The 27,487-nt window shown below is 37.8% G+C and overlaps 1 protein-coding gene across 4 annotated transcripts in view; it reads right to left on the reverse strand.

The window, feature by feature from the left end:
• Positions 1 to 767: 767 nt before the first annotated feature.
• The window catches only part of SNX25 (sorting nexin 25), an 80,263-nt gene continuing 53,543 nt past the window's right edge, over positions 768 to 27,487 (reverse strand). The window contains exons 8-19 of one of the 4 annotated variants that reach the window (XM_042468201.1): positions 25,552 to 25,683; positions 23,996 to 24,271; positions 22,579 to 22,734; positions 20,102 to 20,233; positions 19,553 to 19,693; positions 16,763 to 16,876; positions 13,197 to 13,361; positions 11,209 to 11,326; positions 10,376 to 10,442; positions 5,462 to 5,643; positions 3,523 to 3,623; positions 768 to 1,453 (exon numbers count right to left, since the gene is read on the reverse strand). In XM_042468201.1, the coding sequence (XP_042324135.1) occupies positions 1,373 to 1,453; positions 3,523 to 3,623; positions 5,462 to 5,643; positions 10,376 to 10,442; positions 11,209 to 11,326; positions 13,197 to 13,361; positions 16,763 to 16,876; positions 19,553 to 19,693; positions 20,102 to 20,233; positions 22,579 to 22,734; positions 23,996 to 24,271; positions 25,552 to 25,683 (1,665 nt within the window). In that variant the 3' untranslated portion in view covers positions 768 to 1,372. The other 3 variants (XM_042468203.1, XM_042468204.1, XM_042468205.1) reach the window with 3 other exon arrangements.

Here is a 27,487-nt window from a genome sequence, read left to right on the forward strand (position 1 = left end):
CACTGCATGAAGATATTTATGACCACCAACCTTGGTTTAACTATTATACCTTTTCCCTCCATTGCACTTAAAGTAGAGGGGTCTTCAAGCTTTCTGAGTTCTACACGAGAAAGTGTTAGCAACTGGTACAGTCTTTCCTTTCTTGCAGCAAGCCAAACCATAAACTAAGCAATGTTTTACCATAGTTAAACTGAGATTATCACTGTAACAATTCAGTGCTGTGTTGTGACACATTTGTGTCAATTGTCAATGTACAATCAGGTTCATTTTTACTCAGAAAACTGGGTAGCAGCCATTTTCTGGGACTGCTGAGGGTTTTAAAAAACACACTAACCAAGTACTACATTCCCTGTATTGCAACTCTGTTTCTTAGGATGGTGCAAAAATCAGAAAAGTTGTTTTCTGTACTGCTTGTCATGACAAAGACCACAAAGTATATGGGCCCTAGACACAATGTCATGTTTTTAGTGCTATCATCATATAAAATACATTTCAGAAAATATCCACATGACAGCAACAAAACCCAGTTGTCCGTAGTTCTTCTTTTAAAAGTGATGAACCAGCAACCCCTAGCATAAAATCAAATTAGCTTTAATAGCCCTTTTAAAAAAAATGCATATTAAAAAAAAGTGCAAGATAATATCAGGAGGGGATGAATAATTTAACTGGACTTGAAGCTTATCAGCAAGATAAGTCATTCATACATAAGGCTGGATCACTTACACTGTTTCAGAACAACATTAAATCTAAATTATAACCCTTGCCAAGTCAGTCATTGCAATTTATTTCTGAAAATATAATTAAGACCCATTTTCAAGCTGTAGTGTACGTGTAGCTTAATTATGAAGCATTACAATCCAGTTTTATTATTTATTGCTTACAAAGGCTCCAAACTATGGGAAATCTTTGGTAAAAATAAAAACAATAAGATTTACACAATATCTTTACATATATTGCACAACAAGGCTCTTCAATACACGAAAAAATAGAGGAATGTTCATTATCCTCAGCAAGGAAATTAACTGTACAACATTCATTGATATACCACTAAAGCAAAATGCCTTTCATAAATGTTTAAAATATTCTATAATTCTTACAAGTCATATTAACATTTACATTTCAACCTGCACCTTAAACGGAGTTATTCATAGAACAAATTAAATAAAAGCCAGAAATTACATTGCTGGCATTCTACCCTATCTATCATCATCCATTCTTTTCAAGTCTTGTTAGCTTCATGTGAAATCCAAAGGGGAAAAATACTCTATAAATTGTCAGGAATCTTCAATCAGCCCTCTATGGAAAAGAGGGAAATAAGTTTCATGTCTACTATTAATAATAGACATTTCTCTAGTAATTCATTTGTGCAGATTCAGACCTGAGCTGCTTTAAACTGTTCTAAATTAGTTCGCAACTCAGGGCACAGTTCAGTTAGCAGCAATTCCAATAATACCTGTAAAAGAAAAGAGATTAAAATTATAGGTTTCCTCCTTGACTTGACAATTTCAGTTATAATAGGGGAAGAAAACCCGTGGGTCTAAATCCAGTCTCCTGGGCTCCCCAGTCTTGCTTGCGGAGTTTTCCTCTCAGAAGCCCTGCCCTATAAGAAGGAAAATGGGGCAGGAAGAGAGAAGGTGAAGGTGAGGCTTTGGTAGCCCAGAGTTGATTTTGTTCTTGACTTGTAGTTCCAGCATCTGGAAAGAAACTGGTATCATTCAACTGGCACTTTAGGAGCCATCTGAATCCCTACCGGATGCTCTAGCTCCCTGAGGCCAGCTATCCTTCCCACTCATCTTTCCAGGGATAGCAGGGGGACAAAAATGGAGCCATGTCCACTTCAGGACCTGGCTGAGTCCCATTATCGTGGCTCAGTTATGCCCCAAAATGCTAGCTAAGTATACCTGCCTGGGCAAGAAAGGCCAAAATGTCAGCTGGAAGCTTCAGCCAGTTTAGTGTTAGCAATGTCATGGCTGTGTGGCCAGGCCCCTGATACCATCTGTCCGAAAGAAGATTAGGGAGGTAGACATTGAGCTTGTCATCCCAAACCAGTTCCCCAACCCTGGAGCAAATCCTCCTTGTTGTCCCTATAGTGGATATGGCTAACAAAACAGTCAACAGAATGAAGTGAAGGCTCCTGTTAAAGCAGTTAATAAACATTCTTCATGGATTACAGCTGGTTTTCCTATAATAAGCAGCATCTTGTTATTTTCAGAGATGTAGACCCTGTAGGAATAGTGAAGCTATGGGGAAATAACCCAGGAGGAAAAATGGGGGGAGGGGGTTGGAAAAATTGAAAAAGGTGGCATTGGAAACCTTTACAAACTGAAAATCACTTTATTACTTTAGGAACATAAAATGTAATATGTATAATTTGGTTTGGCATAGAATTATCATGTATAGTTTATTCAGACAATAATTACAACCCTTAGTATACTTTTTATGTCTTTATTATTTTTATTTGTCTTTATTATTTGTTACAAATGGAGCTAAAAAGTCCTTAACTAATGGAGAATCTTTTTGGTTTTACCAGTTTATAAGGAGCAGACAAAAAACAAATGAAACAATAAACATTCATAAAACAAAAGAAGAATATTTTCTTCTAGGCTTTTGCAGTGTCAGATAAAAAACAGATAAAAAGCACTTATTTCCATTAAAAAACCAGAAGAAAAAAAAACAAAGTCAGGAATTGAAATTATCTGACACTGTACATAATATGAAGTCTTCCTGTTACATAGTTTTTAGAGATAATTTAGGAGAATATATGAATACTTTGTCTCAAACATTTTACTCATCATTCTAAAAGAAAATGTTCCATAATATATTTTTTCAATTTTTCAAATTCCTCCACCTCCCAAAAAAGACTTTGGAGGAAAAGGTGTGTGTGCGTGAATTTTTCAGTTAAAGGCCTTTACATTTATAGTCATTAAAAAAAAATCTAAACATCTCTGTACTGAAAATTATTGCTAACAGTCTGGCCAAGAGTAAAAGGAGACTATATGCATATTAACATACAGAACTGCAACACTGTGTTCCCCAAGTTGTATAGTAAACACTAGTTTCTTTCCACCCCCCTTACATCTTCCCAGTGACTGTAGCACTGGGGAGTGTCAAATCCTTCCTATATATCAATGTCTGTTGACAGCAAAAATCTTCTGAATTCGTGCACCATGACTGGAGATATTTCAGAAATTAGCCTCTAATTTAGCCCATCTGCTCTTTCATATTTCAACCAGAATCCATCCTTAGAGACATAGAATTTGAAGGAAACAGGGGCCCCAGCTTTGTCTGTGTGGATTTTTGCATACTGTAGATTTTCTCCAGTGGGTTTTAGTTATCCATAGGTAGTCAGTTCTACAACTAATTCTAAAACAGTAAAACATAAAAGTGAGATCTAATGCTGTAATCAGAGACTAAATTCTGGGAACTAATATTCAAATTTTTGTTCAAATATCTGTGGAGAGAAGGTACATGTATGTCACAGAGGAAACCACTATGCTTTAAAGCAGTGTGCTAATAACTCACATAAAGAAGATGCTTATTGGCCTTGGTTTCTTGAAGTGCATTGAATACTTTGATTATACCATGGCGAGCATTTTGCTGTCCCACAAGATTCTGGAGAGTATCTGGAAGAAATAGTTTAATCTGGTTTTGATAATATATAGTATTTGCTAAATCTATGCAGACATAGATCACTCTTGTTATACACAGATTTTTATACATGGATTCAAGCATCCACGGTTTGAAAATGTTGAAAAAAAAGTATAAATTTCAAATATCAAACCTTGATTTCCCATTTTTTATAAGTGACACTATTTTGCTATGTCATTATATTTAATGGGACTTAAGCATACACAGATTTTGTTATCCACAGGGGATCTTGGAACCAAACCCTAGTGTATAACAAGGGTCCACTGTACAAATAAAAAATAAAACATACAGTTCACGCTTCATATTAAAATGCTGCTTTTTGTCTATGTCTAAGGGCCAAACAAGAAGTAATGGCAAGAGCACTGTGAGTGGTCTGTATCAGGCAATGCTGAAAAGGGTTTGATTAGATAGTAGGACACATACAGCTCTGCCACCTTCATACATCTTCACTCTGTGTTGAAACACACCTTCCCTCAAATACTCAACTACTGCAGACACAGCAGCATTGTGGCTCAACAGAAAGGAGTGCTGAACCTGAGAAATCCATTTTTAAATCTTTGTTTAGCTAGTAATTCACTGTGAACACAGCCAGACTGTTCTCTTCTGCCTCAAATAACTTTTTAATTCCAGAATTCAGTAAACTGTCCCTCAATTGTTTTCCTGGAGATTTTCAACATGGGATTTAATTTATTCCCTTTTCAATACAGAAATTGTAGCAGTACAGTATCCATATGAACAGGACTGATATTTATTTCATACAACACACACACACTTCAGAACTAGCTATTTAAAGATGAAATGCTGGCCTTTACATTGTTTTTTAAAATACTGACAGTCAGCTCACCCACCCAGTAGTTCTTTACTAAAGTATAGAGGTATTCTGGCTTGTGACAAACAATAAAAGAGGAATCTTAGTATTCATATACATTATAATGTAGGTTACACTAAACCGGTTCCTTACAAAATGAAACAGAAACAAGGCCAAAATAAGAAAATCGTAACCCATCTATGCCAGAGTGTATAAAATCTCAATGCAAACCAAAATATTGCACCCTTGTATTAAAATAATCAATTTATTAAAAACCTTAAATGCTTGGATCATGATAGTTTTTTTCTAAATCACAGGGCAAACTAGAATCACAGTGCAAATTTCTTTTACTTGAGGAATTTCAACATATTTGGGTTTTTAAAAAACACCTAAATGTCTTTATTCCAATCTAAATAGATTACAAGAATAAAATAAAAACAGTACACCATAAAACAACAAGCACACACTCATATGGCCCAAACAAACAAAAATTAAAACTGTCATAGATGCATAATTGTTTTGTCCTATTATTCCTCTGCTCATTTTGTACAGAGACAATAGTTTTGTATAAGTTACTGATGAAGTTCAGCATGGAATCACCTCAATTGTTAATCAGTTTGGCTTGGCTTGACAGAGGGTTAGTTCCCAACCACTGGGGGGGGGCACTGTTTCCCATGCTCCCATTTACAGATACGGTGTTCCCTGACCTCTTCATATCAACTAAACTAGATCCTCATTGGTTCTGAAAGGAACAGCTCCAGTCTTCCACCAGAGGGAATAATACTGGATAGATGACAGGAATCCCTACAGAAGTTAAACAGGAAACCCAAGTGTATGTAATTGTTTTCTAAAATTAAATGTGCTTGTTAAAGAAAGAAACATTTACCTACAAAGCTCTTGGATTGTTCTGAAGGGCTACAGAACTGGCAAGTGATGTTTGTTATCATCCCTTTGGTTCAATTATATTCTCAGTGCCATCATATTACACTTGACTGACAAGCTCACCTGGAATGTTTTCTAGTAATTTCTGCTGTGCTTTCTGTTTTGTCTCCCGGCTTTGCTCTTCACGTCTGGGCTTTGTGCTGGATGACAATTTCCCATTTGGCCAAAAAGCATCTCGGAATATATTGATATAGTAAACAAGCATTGCTTCACTGAATATCCAGTTTACAGTGTCACGAATTTGCCTTGAAACATAAGTGATAAAAAGAATTAGACATAATATTGTGCCTGATTAGACAAACACTTAACTCATCTTCAGATTTCAAGAGATAACCCTGTATCAAACAATACAAATGGTTTCTGCATGACATGATATTCACCGAGGTAGTCATAGTTACAACATGCTACCTAGACAACACAGCTTGAAACCAGATAAAAGTATATTGAGTTGAAAAATAACAAGTTTGTTTGGTTGTATATTTTCTTTTCTAGGATTAAATCACAGGAAGCAAGAGATGGAAAGACTTCCAAGGGGCAAATCAGACTTAGCCCCTTCAGGATCCAGAACCTATGAATAAATTTTATTTGTATAGAACTTATAATCAAAGTTATATGCCAGAAGACTTAAATCAAACTGAATTGAACGAGAGGTATCCAAAATACCCAATGTTTCGTGTAAATGGGAGTGTTATGTTTGGGTTGGGACAGGGAAGCATATGTTCGGGTTGGTAACCTCAAGACCTGAACATGTGGTTCCTCTTTGACAAATGGACTACCAATTTTCATCCAGGAAACTATCAATGTGTAGGGGTGGGATACTTGATTTTTCCAGTTCTTGTATATAAGTCTCAGGATCTCCAAGTTAGGCGAAAGCAGGATGCCTGTGGTGGGGTTTTAGGACCAGATTGCTCTGACACTGTGATCATAGATATCGATTGTCAGATGGTACAGTGGTACCCCGGGATACGAAATGACCGCGTTATGAAATTTCCGGGATACAAAAAAAATTAGATAGGAAAAAACTGTTCCGGGTTACGTTTTTTTTTTCGGCTTACGAAAAAATTTTTGGTGCTTTTCGGCGCTTTTTCGCACGAAATCGCGGCTTTCCAGCGCTAGCGGCTATGGCTTTTTCGGGTTGCGAAATCTTTCGGGTTACGAACGGCGCCGCGGAACGAATTAAATTCGTAACCCGGGGTACCACTGTACATCAATTGGGAGGGCTGTCAAAGGAGCTTTCACAGGAATCCTCACTTTGGGAGCATATCTGGGAATGATAGCACAGGAAAATTGGAAGAGCATACTGTGACTTGCCTACGGACTGGAAAAATCAATAAATGCTACTGGGGAAATAGTACGTATGTTACAATCTGAAATTGAAGAATTGAGTCAAATGATTATGCAACAAAGATTAGCCTTGAATTATTTGTTAGCTGCAAAAGGAGGGTTTTTTTTTTTTGTAAAATGATATTGAAGGAGATAAAGGAATAGAAGGGAATTAGTCTCTTTTCGGATGGCTAAGTGATTTGTGGCCATCTGCGGTGTGGATAAAAGAAATTATTACAGTAATAGCTATGGTGGTGGTGATGATTTGTGTGATAACCTGTTGTTTTCCAATTTTAATTCGCATATGTCAACGTAGTATCGTTTCAGTGATACCCAAGAAGAAAGAAGAAGAATTTGCCTTATGAATTTGCATTATGAATCATGATTGAGTGTGCTATTGTTTTCTTTTCTTTCTTTCTTTCCTTTTCTCACAATATACCTCATAGTATTATCACACATACCTCATTATTACATTTAACCAATTTATGTAACCAGCTTATGTAACCTTTTATAGCAATAACTTTGTGACAATCAATTTTGAATTAATTGATTATCAAGAGGGGGTGTATGTAAGACGAATGAGTGAGCTCTGACTTAAACCCAGAGCTGAAGAACCGAAGAACCAAGGAATTGTGCTTTAAACAAAGCTAAAGGAACAAACAAGATGGTTCCGCGCAAAGCACTGATGTGACGAAGGTATTTGGCAACCGAGGCGAGGAAAGTCTGAAACTTGGAAGCTGAAGCGGGGTGCCGTCCAGGTGTGACGAACCATGACCGGGAAGAACCTTATCTCCTGAGTCGCCATGATGAGGAACTGACAGGACAATGGAGAACTTTGAACAGAACGAGTTGCTTTGAACACGGACTGATCTGAACAACCTGTCTGTCTTCCCAGAAGAGGAAGTTGAGTAATGGGCTGCAATATTGCAAGACTTCAGCAGCCAAGAGCCAGAGAGAAGAAAAAGTATAAAGACCCTGGACTTTCATCTCCATTTTGTTGGCATCTATTGCGGCAACGGTGTCATCCCCAGCCTTCGAGAACAACTGATCAATGTTCGGCGGAAGGAAAGTGTGTGTGAGTATTGTATGAATGTGTGAGTGAAAGAGCTCTTGATAATCAATGTTTGTGTTACTTGTGTGATTCAATAAATGTTACATGCATGGTGTTTAAAACCAAATTTGGTGTCTCAATGTCTTTCTCAGCCTTGCTGTGAATAGGTCCACGGAGGGAGAGGTTCTCATCACACGCTCTCAGGATAAACAGGTTGCCCTTACAATCTTGGGCATAACAAAGACAACATAGGCACAACATAGACTGCATTAAATTTATCTTATCCCTTATTTGGGAGTAAGCTACAATGAACACATGGAGGGGACAAAAAGTACACACTGAGCATGTAAACATCTTCATAGTTAAGACTGACTGAAAAAGTATTTTCCCTTCCTCTGCCATTACCCCCAAATCTCTTGGTCACGTTAGGTGCTGCCAGCTGACATCATATCAGTGTATATCTGAAACTGGTTTTCTTTTTTTTGCCCTAGTATGCTTTTCACTTTATGCTTGTTTTCATTTACCATTTGAAAGACCATTCTCTGGATGCAGCACAGGAGCAATCCACAATCACTTGGTTATATCTCTAGGTCCCAGCTTTCAAAGAAAGAATCCTATGTTCTTTTTCAGTTACATTTTGTTTTGAGAGTATTTTGTCTGTAATCCTGTCTTCTAACGATATCACCATAGCTTTTGACAGTGAAGTGGTGGAGCAGGTGTATTAAAAGACCTTATAGGCTACTTATCTGCATTGTATTCATGTGAGGTTTGAGTGGAAGCAGAATTATCTAAACTGATTTGAAGTCTATTCCTCATTTCCAACTGCAATCAATACATAAATTTCTCAGATTTGGTTTCAAAATTTCTGTTCTTGCAGTTAATGGCTATTTTTGTTTCTAAAGACAAGTGATAGGACAACCCCTTTAACTGGGTTATCATTTCTGGGTCATCTTCATGTCAAAGCACTACAGGTAAAATAGGGAAAAATATTGCTGTTCTCATCATTTTTCTCGTTGTATGACAGTACTGCAGAAATAGCAGAATTGTTGACTTTGAAAATGAAAGTGCCATCATAAAATTTTCCTCCACACTTTGCCAAAGTCATGTCCAACATTAACCATCACTTTACTTACTTCTAACTCAAGAGGACATTTCTCCCAACTACAGCATTTGTTTATTATGTCCAGCGTCCTCATTTTCCTTTCCTTTTTTCTTTAAATGTGGTTTGTAGCAATCCTGTCTTCCTGTGCAGTTACAGTGCAAGACTGTCAGATGTCAATTCACCTGGTGCAGAAGTGTGATCAGTGCTATAGTTGGTGACAATGCAGAAATGGGCTGCTGCGTGTGTTTGCTGCAGCCCCAAATCCATCTTTGGAAGGGGCGGCTTCAAGCCGCCCCTGCTGTCCTGTCCACTTCCCCCCTACCACGTTCTGAAACTTTTTTTAGTTATAGCAAATAGAATTCATTGGCCTGAATCCTCCTGGTTAGTCTCAACTAGCGTAGACCCATAGAATTAATTGCTGAATGGCAACTCAACACATAGATAAATCTCACCGACCTCTGGCTATAGTATCATTTTAGTAGCATTTTACAGTTTGAAACAAGTAGGGATGAATTTGTGTTGTAATTTGTCATTGCTTCTATGTATTCCTAGTTGAGTTGTACAACAAGGGAAATCCCCCCCCCCCCAATTTTCAGAAGCTTGTACTTTTCCCACTGGTCTACTGTGTACAGAACACATCATTGCAATTCTCTGGCTTTTGCAAGAGACAGGCTTGCACCCCACTATAGGACATGCTTAAATTCTTTTCCGATACATGCTACATATATTAACATTAAGAATGAAAAATAAAATAGAAACCTGTTATCTATCAATGTGATAATCTTTCATTTTCTTGGGAGAAACAAAGCTCAGAAGAAAGAGTTAATTTACAGAGAACTCTTCAAAATATTTGAGAAACACTGCTCTGTGGAACACACAGAACCAAATCTCAGTCTTTTGCTTCCTCTGGTGGTTTATACGGTACATGCACTGTATTTTCCATACAGCCATGGGTTGTATACATTAAGTTTAAGGTGAACGATTCAGCTTTCTATTTTTATTTTATTTTTTTGAAAACGGGAACATTTCCAGTTCTCACAACTGGGATGAAAGTTTTAAAAGTGTTCATGCAATGTCTGGAAAAGTTTCACAGTGTAGTCCTATGTGCGGAGTTAGGAGAATTTACTCCTGGGAAATTGAATATAATGGCACCCTCAGATGCTTGACAGTAATTTTGATAACTCTACGCTACCCCAACCCTTTACTACCATGGCTAGCAAAAACAGAATTTTACAAAATAAGGAAATATATGCAAATTCATACATATCACAATTTTTTAAAAACATTGTTATCAAATTTTAGGTTAGTTTGACACAAAATTATTTTACATTTTACTTTTTTAGTTTAACCCTGTTCACATGCCACATTTGATGTACAAGGGCTTAAAAATATTTAACAAACGTTTGTGAAATGGACTTTGCTTTCAATTTTCACACACTTGTTTCTGAACAAGCAGCACTGAACAACATTGCTAGAATCTGAGAAAGTATAATACACTTACTTGTTTATGGTTCTCCCAAAAGTGATTTGAACTAGTGCAATTAGTGTCTTCCTCACCCACTTAAACACTAAAAGAAAGAAAAGAAAGCAGAACACAGAAGTGAACACTGGACATGCAGTTACGGTTTATTCAACATTGGTACTGCTTAACATCAGCATGAAATGGTTTGGAGAGGTAACTCATGCACATGCAGGGGGATTTCTTACATGGTGTTATGTACCAGTTATATCTTGTAATGATTCTCTCTTAAACCAATACAAACAGAATTAGGTGGTACATTTACAATCAAGACAAAACAAAACCCTGTTTTACAGTCCCATTAACTGATATATCTCTTATCTCTTTTAATATATCTATTCATAATACATTGATCACATTTTGACAATAAGTCTTTTGCTCCATTAATATTTCTAAAAATTACATCTTCTGAGACAATTCTTCACATTCTTAATGACTAGTATCATATCTGGACACAGTGTGGTTATTAGCCTGCTCACCCCCAGTTTCAGCTTTCTTCACCACATAATCTGGGTTTGAGAGTACTGGCATGCCTGAGAGAAGTTGACCTAGTCTCTAATCCTCATGCTGGATTCATGTGGATTCTAAGGCTTGACTGAAGCATTGGCTCACCTGTCCAGCTCGCCATTCACTGACATACTAATATGTATAACGGATCAGCTCTTGTAGTAAAATTATTTAACATCCAACAGGGTTCTCGTAGAATGTCTACATAAGCCAAAGTTTCACCCACAAAAAATAAACCCCACCTTCCCATATTGAAATATTCTTGAAGAAAACATTTAATGTGGAAATACATTAGCTTCACTGCATACTTCCTCGCAGCTCAAAAATCTCGCCTATCAACATGAAGCAAGGCTCAGCAAGGGCATCCCGTTTCCCATCCACATCCTCCCCGTAGTCTGACAGATCATCATCGTCTTCAGCCTCTTCCTGAAGAAGCAACACAAACACAGGAAGGATGGGAAACTAGGTTAAATAAGGGTGATCATTTTGGCTCCCCACATACCCTGTAATGAGGAACATTTCTTGTTCATTATGGCAGATGTAGAAGTTTCTCCTAATAATGGTTTTCTCTCATCTGTGCAAATCTACAGCGCTATATAAATAAAGAATAATAATAATCCTCCTCCTCCTCCTCTTAGGAAACATATACAGACTTCTTGTTATATGCCTTCAAGTCATTTCTGACTTATGGCGACCCTATCATGGGGTTTTCTTGGCAAAATTTATTCTGATAAGGTTTGCAATTGTCCTTCTCTGAGGTTGAGAGAGTGTGACTTGCCTGAGGCCACCCAACAAGTTCCTAGGCTGAGTGGGGATTTGAACCCTGGTCCCCCAGAGTTCTACCTAGTCCAACACTCAGACTACTATTCCACAGTGGCTCCATATAGGCTGAAAACTTTAAATAAAACAATTTTGAAAAAGTGTAGTATATGGTGTTAATAAATAATAACAGCTATAAGTGACTGCTTCCCCTGTAAGCAAACACCTTATAAAAAGACTTCTGAGACTAAGCTTCAAGATGTTAGCAGTGAAAAAGAAGGGGGGGGGATTTTAACCTTGTATATATTTTGCCTAACATTTTCTTATAATTTTTAAAATTTAATTTAATTTTAAATTCATGTTGGAATGAGATCACATAGTTATTACATGCTATATTCAGCAAGGGCTTCCATGTCAGAAATAGGCCACCATTTTATATATACATATATACATATATATATATATATATATATCTGTATAATCAGTAGATGGAATTGCGTATTCAGCTGAAAAATAATTAAGACTTGTTGAAGTGATGAGATATGGCATAATGTAGATGCATGTGTAAATCAGTTTGTCAGAACATGCACCTACACTGTAGCTATTCAGATCTCTTCAGGCTGTGAGGCCCACTCAGCTGCTCTTGTTAATATCCAGTCTTACTTCTAGCAACTTGTTAACTTGTTTTAACTTGTTAGCCGCCCCGATTGTTCTTAGAGGGGCGGGATACAAATAAATATTATTATATTATTTATTAATTATTATTATTATTATTATTTAGACTACAGTTCACCCGTTCATTTTTGCTTTAATAAATCCATGAGATGACGTGGTCCCACAGCCATGTGCACAGTGAAGGAGAAGGACACTCCTTCACCTATCATATCAAGGGTCCTTCTATACTGACAGCTGCATTCTAGAATATCTTGCTCAGCTTTGCTGTCCAATATACATGAATTAAGTATGAAATGGATTAAATCTAGAATCTTATACATGGCCTAGTATATGCCACTTTTAGTGAGCCCAATTTTTGTGTGGGCAAATTCACTTGAAATAGAGGTGTGTTACAGACCGCCGCTTTGTGGCAGTCTGCTGGCGCTGCTGTTTGCTCCATGAGGGAGCCGCAGCAGCCAAACCGCATGACTCCTGTGCGGAGCAAAAAAGAAGCTCCAAAATGGAGCTTCTTCCTGTGGCGCAGTTATGACGCCGCGAGGCGCCAATGGCGCACTCGTGACATCATAAGCGCCGCACGACCGCCCCTTCCTAACCCTAATACGTAGTGAATACGTACAAAATGGCAGTTTGTAACCCGCCAAAGATTCCCCCCCCAACCTCAAAGTGGCTTGTATAAGAGATGCTACCACTGTAACATAGACCCATATATACACAAAGTCATGAGTAAACTAATTTGCAGAGAACTTTAATATATTACCAGAAGTTCACTTAGTTTTGCAAATAGTTTATCTGGGATGACATCAAGGTGGTTCCTTGGAAAGGTCATTCTCTTATCCCCATATATTGTTTTTCACACACTCACCTCCTGATGAGAAAAGAAATCACCAGGAAGCCTCTCCAAGAAAGAAGAAAGTGAAAAAGAAGATTTCTTTCCCTGTACATTGATAGCCTTGAGGTATTCTGGGGAAGGGCTTAAAAAGGCATAAAGAGCTTCACTCTGACAGAGCCTTTCATCAGAAAGCAATTTCTGTGGAAAGAGACAGAAGTGAGATTATTGCAAGACACAGAAATTGTAGGATTGCTTATGTACATATTTTTAAGCAGGAAGCAACAATCAAAACAGGAGCAGAGCTGATGAGGGCTCTGCAAGATGAAGAGCAATAACTGTTAATTAGCAAGACCGGTGTTTGCTAATCTGGAGAGAACTCAAAGTTGGCAGTGGTTTCCAGAATCAAATAGTTTTAATTGTCTCCTAAACTCATTCCTGGCAGTGAGTTAAATAAAAGGAAAAACACAGGATAGGAGAAAGGAGAATGCAGGTTTAAGCTGTACCATCATTACATGCTCTGAGGGAAATAGGCCTACTTACTTTAAGACCAGAGAAGCAACTGCAGAGAGAGACAGGGAAGGTGCCTCATTCTGAAATCTCGGGGTGAGATGTCTTTCCCATTTGGGCTGCACTTTGCTAAGCCTGTCTTCCTTCCAGTGGCTCCATAACAACTGTGTGTCTTCCTTACTCACAGCATGCAAAACAGTGCAAAAGATGGGTTCCCTCTCTATTCATATTCATATACTGACCATTTGGAAACTCCAACTATGGTACCTCTTCTCTCCATAAAAATAAAATATCTTTTAAAAAATAAACAAACAGAACAACGCAGGAAGATATGTAGATTCACCCTACATATTTTTTCCTCCTGAGCAAAAGTTACTGCAATCAGTCCCACTATTAGCATTTTATTTACATTAGGCTCTCCATATCCCCAGTTTCTTTATCCATGGATTTAATCATCCATGACTTCAAAATAATTAACATATATCTAAATTCCAAAAAACAAACATTGACATTTTAAATAAGGGGCACCATTTCACTATGTCATTGTATTTAATGGGTTTTGAGCATCCACAGATTTTGGTATCCACAGGGGTCCTGGACAAACCCCAGCAATTTATACAGTCTTTTCTCCAAAGAAGCTCAAGGTGGTCCATATGGCTCTCTTCTTCACCATTTTATCCTTGTACCAGGTCAAGGACTTTGAGGTAGGTCAAACTCAGAAAGATCGATTACACCAAGAGCACACAGTGAGTCTCATGGCTGAGTGAAGAGTTCAATCTGGATTTCCTAAACCAAACTCAGACCATTAGAGCACACTGGTGCTTACTTAACATATATGGAGAGAAATATATTTTCTTATATATGTTCAATATAAGGGTCAATCTATGCAATATTCAGGATCTCTCTCTTGGACCACACTACCTGAATTAACATTTTCTGCTCAGGGAAAAGTGCCATGGCAAGAGAAGATTTCATGTTAAACTTTTCTCCAACAAGATCATTTTCTAAAAAGGAAAGGATCCTCACATGCCCTCTTTTACAGTGCCAAGTTTTTAAGCATGTAGTCTTCTGGCTACAAACATGAAGTGGTACTGTACACATTTTCTCAGAAACCAGCACACTAGCTAAGTAAGATTTATTGAATAAATTCGGACTTATAAATTCTTAGCCTGTAAATTACTGCTGGTAATGTCAGAGTATCAACAGCAGAGCTTTTCTTTTTTTCAGTATAAATATGAGGGAATTATACTGCCACATCTACATATTTATAAGCACATGTTCAAAACTGGCTTGGAGAGGCATAGTAGGAGTGGCAGAAGCAACAAAACATAAATAAATGAATACATACATACATACATACATACATACATACAGATGGACAAGTGCACATATTTGTGCAGTTTGGAAAGGCCGAACTGCACAAAATCTAAGCAATAAAACAGAGGTAAGACTATTCTCAGATAGTATCTGATCACAGTTATGACATATGTTCTTAAAAAATAAAATTGAACAGAGCCCATCGAAAAGTAACACAGGTGCCCTAACCCTAGTACATGCAAAATGGCGGCGCCCTATACACACGTGCAAAATGGCGCCGCCATTGGTATGTCACAACCGCGCCGCCTCCAAATGGAGCAGCACGGAAGTGACGTACTGGTGCCATGCGAGGGTGCCTGGCGCACCCTTTCCGCTGCGCTGGAAGGAGCTCCGTTTCGGAGCTCCTTCCAGCTTTGCGTCGCTGGGCGCAGCCTTTAGACGACTGCGCCAGCGACGCAAAGCAGAAAGTGGCTCCTTTCTGTTTGTCCCTGCCACCGTTGGATGTCCTTGGGGCTTGAAGCCCCAAGGGCACCCCTTTCCAGGCCGCGGGGAAGTGGCCTTTTGCCGCTTCCCTGCAGCCTAGAAAGCGGCGGATCGGGCCCTAAGAGGCTGCCGCTGTGGCAGCTGAGGCCTCGATACAGTGGGGAAAGGGGCGGGTACAGGCCGCCCCAAAGGGGCAGTCTGTAAACCGCCACAGACTGCTATTCCATGCATACAAATGGGGATCTACTCTTCAAGAAATGCAGATTACTGTGGGGTTTTAAATATATACTATGTTATTACTTTGATTTTCTATAAATATTAAAATATTAGTTGTAGTGTCCAAAATTATCAAGCCATTGCCAGTTATCTTTTTCTTCATACACAGCACAGTTGTATAGTTCATACACTCTGAAATTAACAGTAGGTACCTATCCTCTGCAGTCTTGCCAAATGACGCTTTCATTTTGGCTTTAAAAAGCATACGTGTGGAACTCTTGACTGTATCCACCTGCAGCTTCAGAATTTTATTTAGCCTCTCTGCAGGGCAGCCTATACAAAATTTGTAGCTGTATCTCTTTGGGAGATTGGACAAATAAGACACAATGATTGGTGAGGGCTGGTTATGGTTGGCAGTGAGATTAAGATGTAATCAAGCATCAGGTTTTTCCCCCAGGTACACTAAAGGACAATAGAATCCATCAAAAGGCATATGAGGAAAAACCTTTTTAAAATAATTGGCCCATAGAACATATGAAGCAATAAAAGCTGAATATCAGAGAGAGGATGTCTTTTTTGACAGTGTCAGGATACAGATATACAATAGTACACAGTAGAATCCATTACCTGCTACGGACAAAAGCAACTGGATATAAGACAAACCCAGGTCTTCCTTCAGCAGCCAATTCTAAGTCTCTTGCAAGGGTACTCATTCAATTTGTGTTGCACAAACACCGGCTTGTCACAAACTATATGGCAAGGTATGTCCTTAAAATAAGAACTGTACACTAAAATAATCCATAATTCTAAATGGAAAAGAAGATAGCCATACTAAAGTCTTACTTAATGAGAGATAAACTAGTAATAAATAACTTTTCCTATTGATTTCAATGGGACACGATCATAACTTTCTCTCAGCTTAGACCACAGGGTCTAGAAATATCAGGAGGAAAAAGTAAAAATCTGAAACCCATGCTTATAACCTCAGTAGAAAATACACTGAACCATTCTGAGGTATCAATTTTTTTTAGAAGAAGATACTCCTCAGTGATCAGTAAGATCTTAGGATTCCTTACCTGTAAGAAGTTATTTAACTGGTTCTTAGACTTCTCCATGAATTTCTGGTCTACAGATTTAAAGGGCAGTTTGCTGAGTGAAGGCAACTGAGCTTTCTTTAATGATGGGAAGCACTAGGTGGGAGGAGAAGAAAACAAAGCCCCATTATTTCTGAATGTGAATTTGCACATTTGACTACAAACCAAGGACTAAAAAGGAAGTCAGGGATGGGAGTGCTGGTTTTCATTTCCTTTCAGACAACTCTCTTATTGTATGATACAAGTTGATGTCCAACTGAAGGTGACATCTTGCCAAATTTCAGAGTAACGTTGAGCATCATGTCAGCAAATTAAGTTAAATTAAGAAAAGAGATTTTATTTGTTTTATATACGTTTCCTTGCCATCTGTCTTGATCTATTTCTGCCAGACAGTTCTTGGAATTCTAGTAAAGGCTGGTGGAGACATTTTTAAACAGTATACATTTATGTCCTTCTACCATGATGAGAACCAGAACAGAATACAGAACTGCCACTGAGAACGCATGAACACAAGTAGGAATACTTCCCTTGATTGCTCCAGCAGCTAATAACACTGATAATAAGGTTCTATAAATGTAAAAAACAAACCCCAAAAAGTTTGTGGAGAGTGAAAGAAAACAAAACAGTTCTGATATCACTCAGAAGAAATGAAAGACGTGGAAGGAATGAAAGTTCAAAATGAAACCAATACTGGTATATAAGAAGTAATTGCTCCATGTCATTTTCCTTGAAAATAATTTCAGCCCACATAAGGTAATGAATACAGCAGAATTCCTACAATCCAAATCTCTTCATTCTCCATATCTCTTTGGAGTGCCCTCCCCCCAATTTTTATGTGTATTTGGGAAAGGTAGTTCAACAACATGCCACCTCTGCTGATTGAGGTACCAAGAAACATGTATGCAATTAATAAGAAATACCAAGATGACAGTACTCTTGGCTCAGTGGGTTTCTGCCTACCCGATCTCTCCTGATAGCACTATCTTGAGGAAATAAATGTTAATAAAGTAGAAACAGCAACAGAAAAGATATACAGTGAGCCTGTGCCATACACGGGCTCATTATAGGCAGCTTTCAGCTTACGCTGAAGCTGCCCACCATTAAAAACAATGGCGTGTGCACCCATGGAGCACGTACACAGCCGTGCGGCAAGCCCAAGCCACATTCCATCCAATGGGGCTTGAGCATACGCACCTTTTGCTTAACGTGGGGTGGTGGTGGTCCAGAATAGATACCTCACGTAAAGTGAGAGTGGACTGTAATTCATTCTTGTGTTGTTATGTCATATTTTACTCTCAGTCATCATCACACTTTCGGAAGCTTTGAGACTAACTGAAAGAAAGAAATTGGCAGCATCAGCTTTTATAGACTTGAGCCTACTTCATCAGATGCATGTGCCTCAAGTCTACAAAATTTCATGCTACCAACTTCTTTCTTTCAGTTAGCCTCAAAGGTGCTACAAGATCCCTTTACAAACTAATTTTCCAGGCTAACATTGCTATATCTTTGAATTTTATTTTGGGAACCTATCTTTGGGAACTTATCTTTTAGCATTCAGAGAACATAGAACATCCTGTATTTCTTCTTTTAAAGAAAGCAATTTCTTCCATCACACCTAGTTTGACCCTTATTATATTAACGTTCACATTAGCATATTTGGTCACTTTATTGTATAAGCAGCACTATACTGTGTGTGATGTTCAATGGCATTACTAAAAACTTCTCAGGCTCTTTGGAAACACTATAGAAAGAAATTAAAACAAGCACATGCTTATAGCTTGGGAAAGTTACATTTTGAGTACTCCTAGAATCCCCAAATCAGCATGGACTGATTCCCCAAATTCCCAACCACCTAGTGGCCAAGATGATATTGGGATTCTGGAGGTTCTGGTCCTTTAATGACAAACTGCTTGTGCAACAAATCATAATGTGAAGAATTTGAGTCTCTGCACTCATGCAGAAAGGTTTCCCAGAATTTGTACAAATGGAAGAGCAGCAGTGGCAGAGAGGAGGGGTAACCACTCACTGCCTTCCAGAGGCTGGCCAAGGTCCTATTTCTTAAATGCCTGGCTTCAAGGAGTCTGCAGTGCCAAAGCTGGGATGAGTTAATCACCTGTGCCACCCCTTCCATAGTGCCTTAGTTTCAATGACCCCTTGAACACAAGTATTCAAGACATAGGAGGCCCAGAGCTGTCCATCTCTTCCTTCTGACTGAGGTACCAATGCTGCCTTCCTCTCTCCTCTTCCTTTCCTGACACTGCAAATCATTGCATGATGCTACCTCCCCCTCCTACCTAACTACACCAACAGAGTGCATAGAGTCTCTGTTCCCCAAAATGAGTGTCCCAAGATTATTTTGCTCCTCCTATATACAAGAAAATAACTTAGTTCAGAGGCAAGGTGTCTTTTGAAGTAATACTTCCTGGTCCACTTAATCCTGTTAAATTTGAAGTCAAAGTCTGTTTTAAAAAACCTTGTACCTTGCAAGGAGCAGGGGATCATTCACAAAATTTCTGAGTTTTTTGTATGTAATGCCTCAGCCTTGTTCCAGTGTACATCTTCTACAACTGAGAAATTCTTAGTTCTATGTGACAAGTGCCTTTACTGTGGAATCTGAGTGCCTGAGACAGCACTGGATTATTACATGAAACATACCTCTGGCTTCTGCCCTACTAAAAGAAGGGCTGAGTAGACCTTGAAGATAAAGGAGCTGCCCACCCATGTTTCAAACAAGATACTAAGCAATATCAACTTCCCGCCATTTCTCTGTACCTCACTAAGTTTCCGGTGCAGGCTTTGAAACTCGCTGAGTTTTCGTAGAACCATCCATTCCTTTGCTTCAGTACCACCAATCTCTTGTAAACTCACCATAACAGAGTAACAGGGCACTTGTTCGCCATTCTCTTCTATGACCTAAACAAAGAGAATATTTCACTGATAAGCGGTACAGTATAGAAATGTTATAGCTATTGTTATTGCTACAAGTGGGAAAACAAGCCTTAAAGCTTCTCTCATTGTATCTAATTGTATGCAAACCTGGGCTGCAGTTAATTGTTCCCCGCAAAAACTCCCAAGAATCTGATTTTTTTCCCAACAAAAATAATAAGCAACCGTGAGAAACAGAACCCCAAAACTGTTGACATCATCAACAATTATGAGTACTTGTGTGTATTCACACTAAAATGGGAAGAGGAACTCCATAACAAACAATGGCTGCAATCCTGTATGACTCAGGGTACGGTAGTAGGTCAACACGTGGAATCATGTATGACCAGAAAGTAAGTTTCCACTTACATCATAAAGGATAAGGAAAAGCTATACCTCACTATTATTTATAAAGGCTTTCCACATGCCAAAATTCTCACACCACCAATCTGTTCTTTCAATATGCAACTGAAGGTCACTGTGTTCTCTCTCCATCAGAGTGATTTCATCCTTCAATTTAGAAACAATCTGCCAAGGGAAAAAATACAATGGTTATCATAGATTATCATACCATAAAAATTCTATGCAACAAATGCAGGTGATCACACTGGAACATACTGAAACCAAAATGGTGAAAATATGCAGAAAGAAGAGAAGGAACGATAGTCCTTTTAAGACTTGAGGTGGGAGGGGGATTAGAAATTTAATAAAACTCTCAAAATGTTGTACATCTACATGACTCTGATTTGGCATTGGAACCGTATCACATGAAAGGTCAAGCATAATTCTGAAATGAAAACTAAGTTAGGCCACGGAATATAATGCTAAATGATTATTTAGTGTGAGTTCATGGGAAAAGGAGGTGAGGAGGTCACAATGAAATTGTTTCTAAGAGATATTGTAAACTTTAAAAAAGCACAGTGATTTAAGAATTATCTGGCAATAATCTAAGTAGATGTTTTTGAAATAAAATATGGCTAGACATACAGTCACAAGTGACAGCAGAAAGTCAGAATGCCTTGCTACTGGAAATAGAATTTATGAAGAGACAGCTAACCATATGGCACTCGGATAGAAGGCTAAGTATTTTGAATCCTAAAAAGAATAGCTATTTTGCATACTCAATTTTAATGGGCATACACAGAAATCTCTAGTGTTTTACAAATGCATGTGTTCAGATCTGTGCATCTCACGGATGCATAATCCCAAGAGCCTGGTTCATCTGTGGAATATTATTACAAAAATCCTTCTTTATGAAGAAGCCTGAGAATGCACTGAAGTGCCTAAACCAGATTACCATTATTTGTTGAACAGTGTGGGAGACATCTACTATATACACAATCAAACATAATGGGAAAACAACTAGCAACAGTATTTCATCCCAACCCCCTTATCAGATGTACCATGACACCAATAGGTAGACCAAAGATCAATTTAGATATCAGATTACAGAACTCCATGTGGTAACATTTCCCATATTGCTGCAAATGGCCCAAAATTGAGTTTATTGGCTGAATCTAGAAAATGCTAAATTCATACAGTAAGACACACCACACACACACAAAAATCCTCCTCTGAGACTGGAGTTAGGTGATTCAGTGACCTATTTGCATGCATGTTCCCACCAAAAGGGTGTGCTTTTGAACACACTCCAAAGAAAGGGTTTCATGACTTGTCATGTCGTAATTCATTTGTGTGTGTATGAAAAGGAGCAAAGTCAGAGGAAAATCACTACAAATTGGGGGGCACAGTAATGCCTCTTGATTTATAATATTGTCTTGTTCTAGAATCATACAGCTTTATCTATTATAGGAGGTTTTTGTTTCTAGGTGACAAGTGACAATTGTCATTTTTTAAAAAAATACACTTTTAAAAAGCAATCGTAATCTTTTATATATCTTTATAGTCAGCAAGGGAACTCTAATTTTTTTTATCTTTTTCAGCAACATTTTCATTAAAGATAATATTTTTTCTTGCCAAATCATTTAAAACAGGCCCAGTTCGAATACTCTTTTGCTTAACCCCTCTTTATGTGTTGTACACCACAATGTAGGCAGTCTTCTTTCCAATTTATGATTCAGCTTCTTGAGACAGTGAGGAGTAAATTGCTAATCATAATGAAGCTGATTAGTCATGCAAAGCAGACTCAGCCTTTGTTTAAAATGTACATGAAAACTAGAAGCAACCAAGGAACTGAAGAAACAGCCCAACCTATTGTGTGGTTCTTTTGTTTACAGAACACACAAAAGAAAGCAAGCAATGAGAGACAGCAAAATTATAGTACATATACCACAGGCCTTAATACAATTTTTTTCTCTCTCACACTAAATCAAAGAGCAGGCTACCACTAGAGAAAAGGAGCCATGGCTGATCAGCAGAATATGCGTTTTGCAGGTGAAACATCCCAGGCTTAGTTCCTGACATCTCAGGTTAAAGGATTTCAGGGTTGGGAAACCTGTCAACCAAAGACTTTAATACCACTGCCAGTCAAAATTAACAGTACTTGGTTGCAGGAATCCTTTGTTAAATTTAGTGTCAGACAGCTATATAAAAGATTTTAAATGTTAGTTGTTGATCTTCACAAGCAAATATGAGTAACAAGTAGTATAATGCATTATTAACACAACAATGTTTTCCTGTTTTTAACAAAAAACACAAGCACTTCTCCACATTGCCAAACTCACCTTGGGAGAATGCTGCAAGTAACATGGATTTTTCCACAACACATTACCAGGGTTTTTCAAAAGCACCGATTTTCAGTCAGTAACCAACGAGCAAAAACGGGCAACATCTTTGAATTCAGCTTCATGACTATCCCAAAAACCAATCTCTGAGTGTTATGCATACAAATAACAAAGCTACTGGTAACCTACCTTTTTGTCAGGTTTTGGTGAACTACAAAGAGAATTTAAAGCTTGTTTCTTATATTCAAGTTTGTCATTTAATTGGCGTAGCTTATTTACAGCGTAACTGGCCTGTTCATTAATTCCTGAGCTTCCTTCATCAATAACTTCTTCACAAACTTGGTTCTAGGAGAGATGGATTTGGTTACTCAGGAGCACATATAATTAAAAACTGTATAGGAGCTACTTGATTGCTGGGGTTTCATATGCTTAAGAGAAGAACAACAAGAGTATGGTGTAGTTGAAATGTAGGATGAGAGCTGGGTTCAAATCCCTATCAGCCATGAAGCTCAAAAGGGACCTTGGACCAAGTCAAAATCTAACTTACACAATCACAAGGCTGTAGCAAGCTAAAATGCCACACTAAATGCTTTGGAGGAAGTACATTAGGGAAAAAAAGAATACATATGCCCCTCCTTTTTCATGGAGGATCCATTCCAGAACCCCTCGCAGAAATGAAGTTTCGCTTATATTCAAGCCTCATTGGCTTGAATATAGGTGCGGGTGTGTGGGTGTGCACAGGCACATGCAATGGGCACGGACCCCATTCATCCCCTTCCATTTGTCCCTCACGCATAAGCGAGGGACTCATGTCTGAAGAAAGCAAGAATGGAGAGAGGACTGTAAAATGAACCAATCACAAGGTTTTCTAGACATTTTCAGTAGATATTCCATGTATCTCAAACATGAGCTAGTAATTCAGAACTGTATTTGTAAGTCATTTGTTAATGAATTTTTTCGCACTGTTTGTGTGCTTTATGCTTGCTTACACTAGGTGTCTTAAATCAAAAAGACAAACAGCAGTCAAAGAATTTCTACTAATAAATGGAAAATATTCCTGTTCAAAAGTAGTTGCTACTTGGAACTGAAACATGTTTTACAATGAACTGAAGCTATGGCAGTGCAAGATATATTTGTGTATGTGCCTTCAAGTAGTCTGTCGACTTTATGGTGACCCCATGATTTTCATACAGTTTTCTTAGGCAAGGAATACTAAGAAGTGGTTTTGGTAGTTTCTTCCTCTGAAATACAGCCTACAGTAACTGGTATTCATTGGCGATCTCCCATCCAAATACTAACAAGAGCTGACTCTGCTTAGCTTTCAAGATCAGATGAGATCTTGGGCCAGATATAGAAAGGACAAAACATTTAAGCAGCCGAACATCCCCAGAAAATTTTGGACCTATATGAAATATTGGAATTAGTTCCTTATGTTTTTTTTAATTCATAAACAATCTTCCATTCAGAAGAGAAGCACTGTACATTATAGAAACAGAATATAATGATGATGATGAAGATTATAAAACTCCAAGAGGTATAAAAAACATTTAACCAGCAAACAAACTAGGATTGTACCCCACTGATAAATTCTGTAGCCATAACTCACCACTTCATCTTTGTCATCTGATGTCATCTGTACAGAACTACCCTCTTCTTCCTTCTTGATCAACCTCTCATATAAATCACTGACAATGAATGATGGGTAGTATCTGTCCTTCAGTGTTTCATGAACATCAGTTTGAATTTTGTAAAAAACATCAATGCCTTTGTTGCCCACAAGGCTTTGCTGTATCTCTTTATAGAGTGACTTTTCCACAGGGATTTCTCTACTTTCCACAAAAAAATCATGATAGATTTGACTCACAAGTTGAGGTATTTCAGCCTAAGTAGAAAAGAAAGAATGTTGGGTTGGGGGGGGGGGAGAGAAGAAACCCAACATAATGAAAAACAAAGTAGTTAAACTTTTTAAAAGTTTTCCCAATTCAGTTCTCTGGAGGGAAAAAATAAGTCTCAGTTTAAGAAAGCTATTAAATGTAAAATCACTAGGGTGCTGAATGAAGAGACTTCTCTTTCTGTTCTCATTTATCCATGGAGCTTCACTGGGTAACTCCTCATGTGAACCTATCTCAGAAGCCTGAGAACAAGGACTAGGAGAAGAGAACCTTGTATTTCAACCCAAGCACCCTGGAGCAAAAAAATGGAATAAAATATAGCTAACAAATAACAAAAAATAATGTTTGAGAGTAGAACTTATTTGTTACATTATCTACAAGCAGAATGCCTGAAGGCAGGGAACCGTCTAATTAAAAAGATTGTATGTACAGCGCTGTGTAAATTTACAGTGTTTTATAAATAAAGGTTAATAATAATAATAATAATAATAATAATAATGATGATGATGATGATGATGCAAGCGGGATCACAACCACACAATGTGAGGAGCTATCCAGAAGACAACCTGTACTGAAAAATTTATCCCCAACACAAAATATGATGAATTGCTAGGTCTGTGTCAAACATTTTTTTAAAAAGCAAATACCACATCAATAACACTTTTGAATAGTTCAATACACATTGTGCATTCACTGCAAACTGTGTTGGAAGTGAAAGTATTAGAGTGAACATATGACAAAAAACAAGGGGAACTTTGCAAAACACAATGCATTTTTCCCTTGGGACTTTCTTTCTGGTTTAGCATTAAACTGAAGCAAGGAAAAAAGATGTTCCCATTCAGATACAAAACTACTGACGGGACTTCACTGTAAAATCACTCTTCTATGCAGAAATAATGGAACATGCACTAGCAATTAAATAAGTAATATTATGGTTTACATGTGCAACATCCCAATTTCCTCCGCTCTTTCCATGGGAGAACAGATTTTGAAATCTAGTCCCATTATGATCATGTCAGGACAACTGAAGGGACTAGTAAAATGTCTTTTAGCAAAATTATATGGTAAAGCCAACATGAACTTTATGGTATATGAAAAAAGTAATGTCTTAACAAGGAATTGTTCTAATGCAACAGTGATTTACAAGCAAGCTTTTGACATCCTTCATACATACGTACATGCTATTGGGGAAAGAGAGAGAGAGATACAGAGAGAGACAGAGAGAAATCTCCCCAATAGCAAGATCTGATATATTTTTGTCTCATTGTACCTTGTTAGCATTCTTCAAGTATTCTACAGACTCCCAGTAGCTGATCAGAACCCTTTTATCCATTCGTTCCATATATATTCGGAAGTGCTCTCTGTAGGATGGATTGCACAAAATATCTTCAAACTGAAGAATCTGGAGGGGGATGGAATTGACATTATATTATATCAATATACTGTTCAAAATCTAGGCCACTGATTAAATACCTTATCAAAGCACAACAAGATTAGAATGCATGTGGGAGAAACACAACTTGACAAACCCTAAAGGAAGACATTGTTTGTTGCTGTTCCCCAGCCTGATCAGCTTAATTGTCATTTTTAGAGTGGTACAAAAAAATAACAATTATACTATCAAGTAAACAATTAGGTCTGGCTATGTGAGGATGTTGCTATAAGAAGGGTGGTGGGGTTTTTTAATGACTCAAGATGCAACTGTGAAGGTTTTGCAATGATTATTACCTTATGAGACAATGTATGGCCATTGCAGGGGTGCTATCCATACTAAGTGAAGGTACAGTACAATGGGAGATGGGTGCTACTTCTTCCACATAGACTTTGTAGTCCTTTGCAACTGCTCAAATAACCAAAAAGAGGGGAGCACATTTCATGTGCGTATGGGGAGGAGTGTTCATTAAATTCATCCTGATTCCACTCAACCAGCATCCGGAAAAGCCCAATTTTCTTTTTAGAAAAACCTTTACTATTGAAAAAGACACTACTGAAGCTGAACAATAACTGAGATTCAAGCGCTAAAGGGGAAGATGGGAGTTATATGCAGACAGAAGAGAAAGCTTCAATCCCTGCACAGTCCCTGGTTCTTGCTTTACATTAAACCTATCCCTGCACTACTGCCCAATCTATCCAATCTTCTTGCTCTTCTTCGTTTTGTTCTATATCTCCATTGCATATTTAAATCATTAAGAGTCATTTTAGAGGTTGACTTTATTAAGTATACCAATCTTATAGATATCAGATTGCCAATTATCAGGATTTCTGCCCTGATAAGGAAGGAAGGGTAACATTCCCTTTCCCACAGTAATTGATTCTGTGAACCGGCTTAAACAAAACTAACTTCAGTTACTATGTATTTCAGCTACTTGTTTAAATAGCTCAGTCCCACTAATCCTAATTTGCTGTTGTTGTTATGTGCTTCAAGTCGTTTCTGACTTATGGCAACCCTAAGATAACCTTATCACTTAGATACTTCTAAATCACTAAAGGAAAAAGCTAAAGCCAAGGGCATATAAGTAATACCATGGACCAAAACCAAAACCTAATACGAAAAACTATCAAACTAGAACAGAGACTCTCTCATTTGACTTTTATTAATTCTGTAGCCCAAAGGAGGAGTAAGAATCTACAGGTACATTTTCAAATTTTCACTAGCATAAAATTATTAGTCATATTATTATCTTGGCTGTAATCCATTCAGTTTTATCAGCTTAGCACAGCAATTCCCACTGCATTTTTTCAAAACAAAGTTCAATGTTAAACAGTACAATCTGCATCTAAGTAAATATTTAGAATTGCAGTTATATATATAGTTTAAAAAACACTACAGTATTTGGCAATTAGGCCTTTAAGCACCCATCATAAAGTCCTTGAGCAAGGTTGAAATGTTTGTAGGTCTCAGATAATTCAGTACCATTAATGTCCAGTATTAACCTGAAAGCAAACAGCTATACTAGGACACATGCATGAATTCTGTCATGTGAATGTCTACCACTAGTGTACCAGAGAGAAAATCTAATTTTATCCCTTTAAGCTTTTTAAAGTCAAGCAGCTTCAGACTCAGAGATGAATACTCACCTTTAGCTCAACCACAACTTTTCCTCACTTCCCTGTGGCAACAATCTAGTCTTAATTATTTATTTTAAATTTTTGTCTCCCCACCCTTGCATAGTTGAATGAATAGTTGTGATTTACAATAGCAAAAC

Source organism: Sceloporus undulatus, chromosome 5 (genome assembly GCF_019175285.1).
Source record: "Sceloporus undulatus isolate JIND9_A2432 ecotype Alabama chromosome 5, SceUnd_v1.1, whole genome shotgun sequence".
Classification (NCBI taxonomy): Eukaryota; Metazoa; Chordata; class Lepidosauria; order Squamata; family Phrynosomatidae; genus Sceloporus; species Sceloporus undulatus.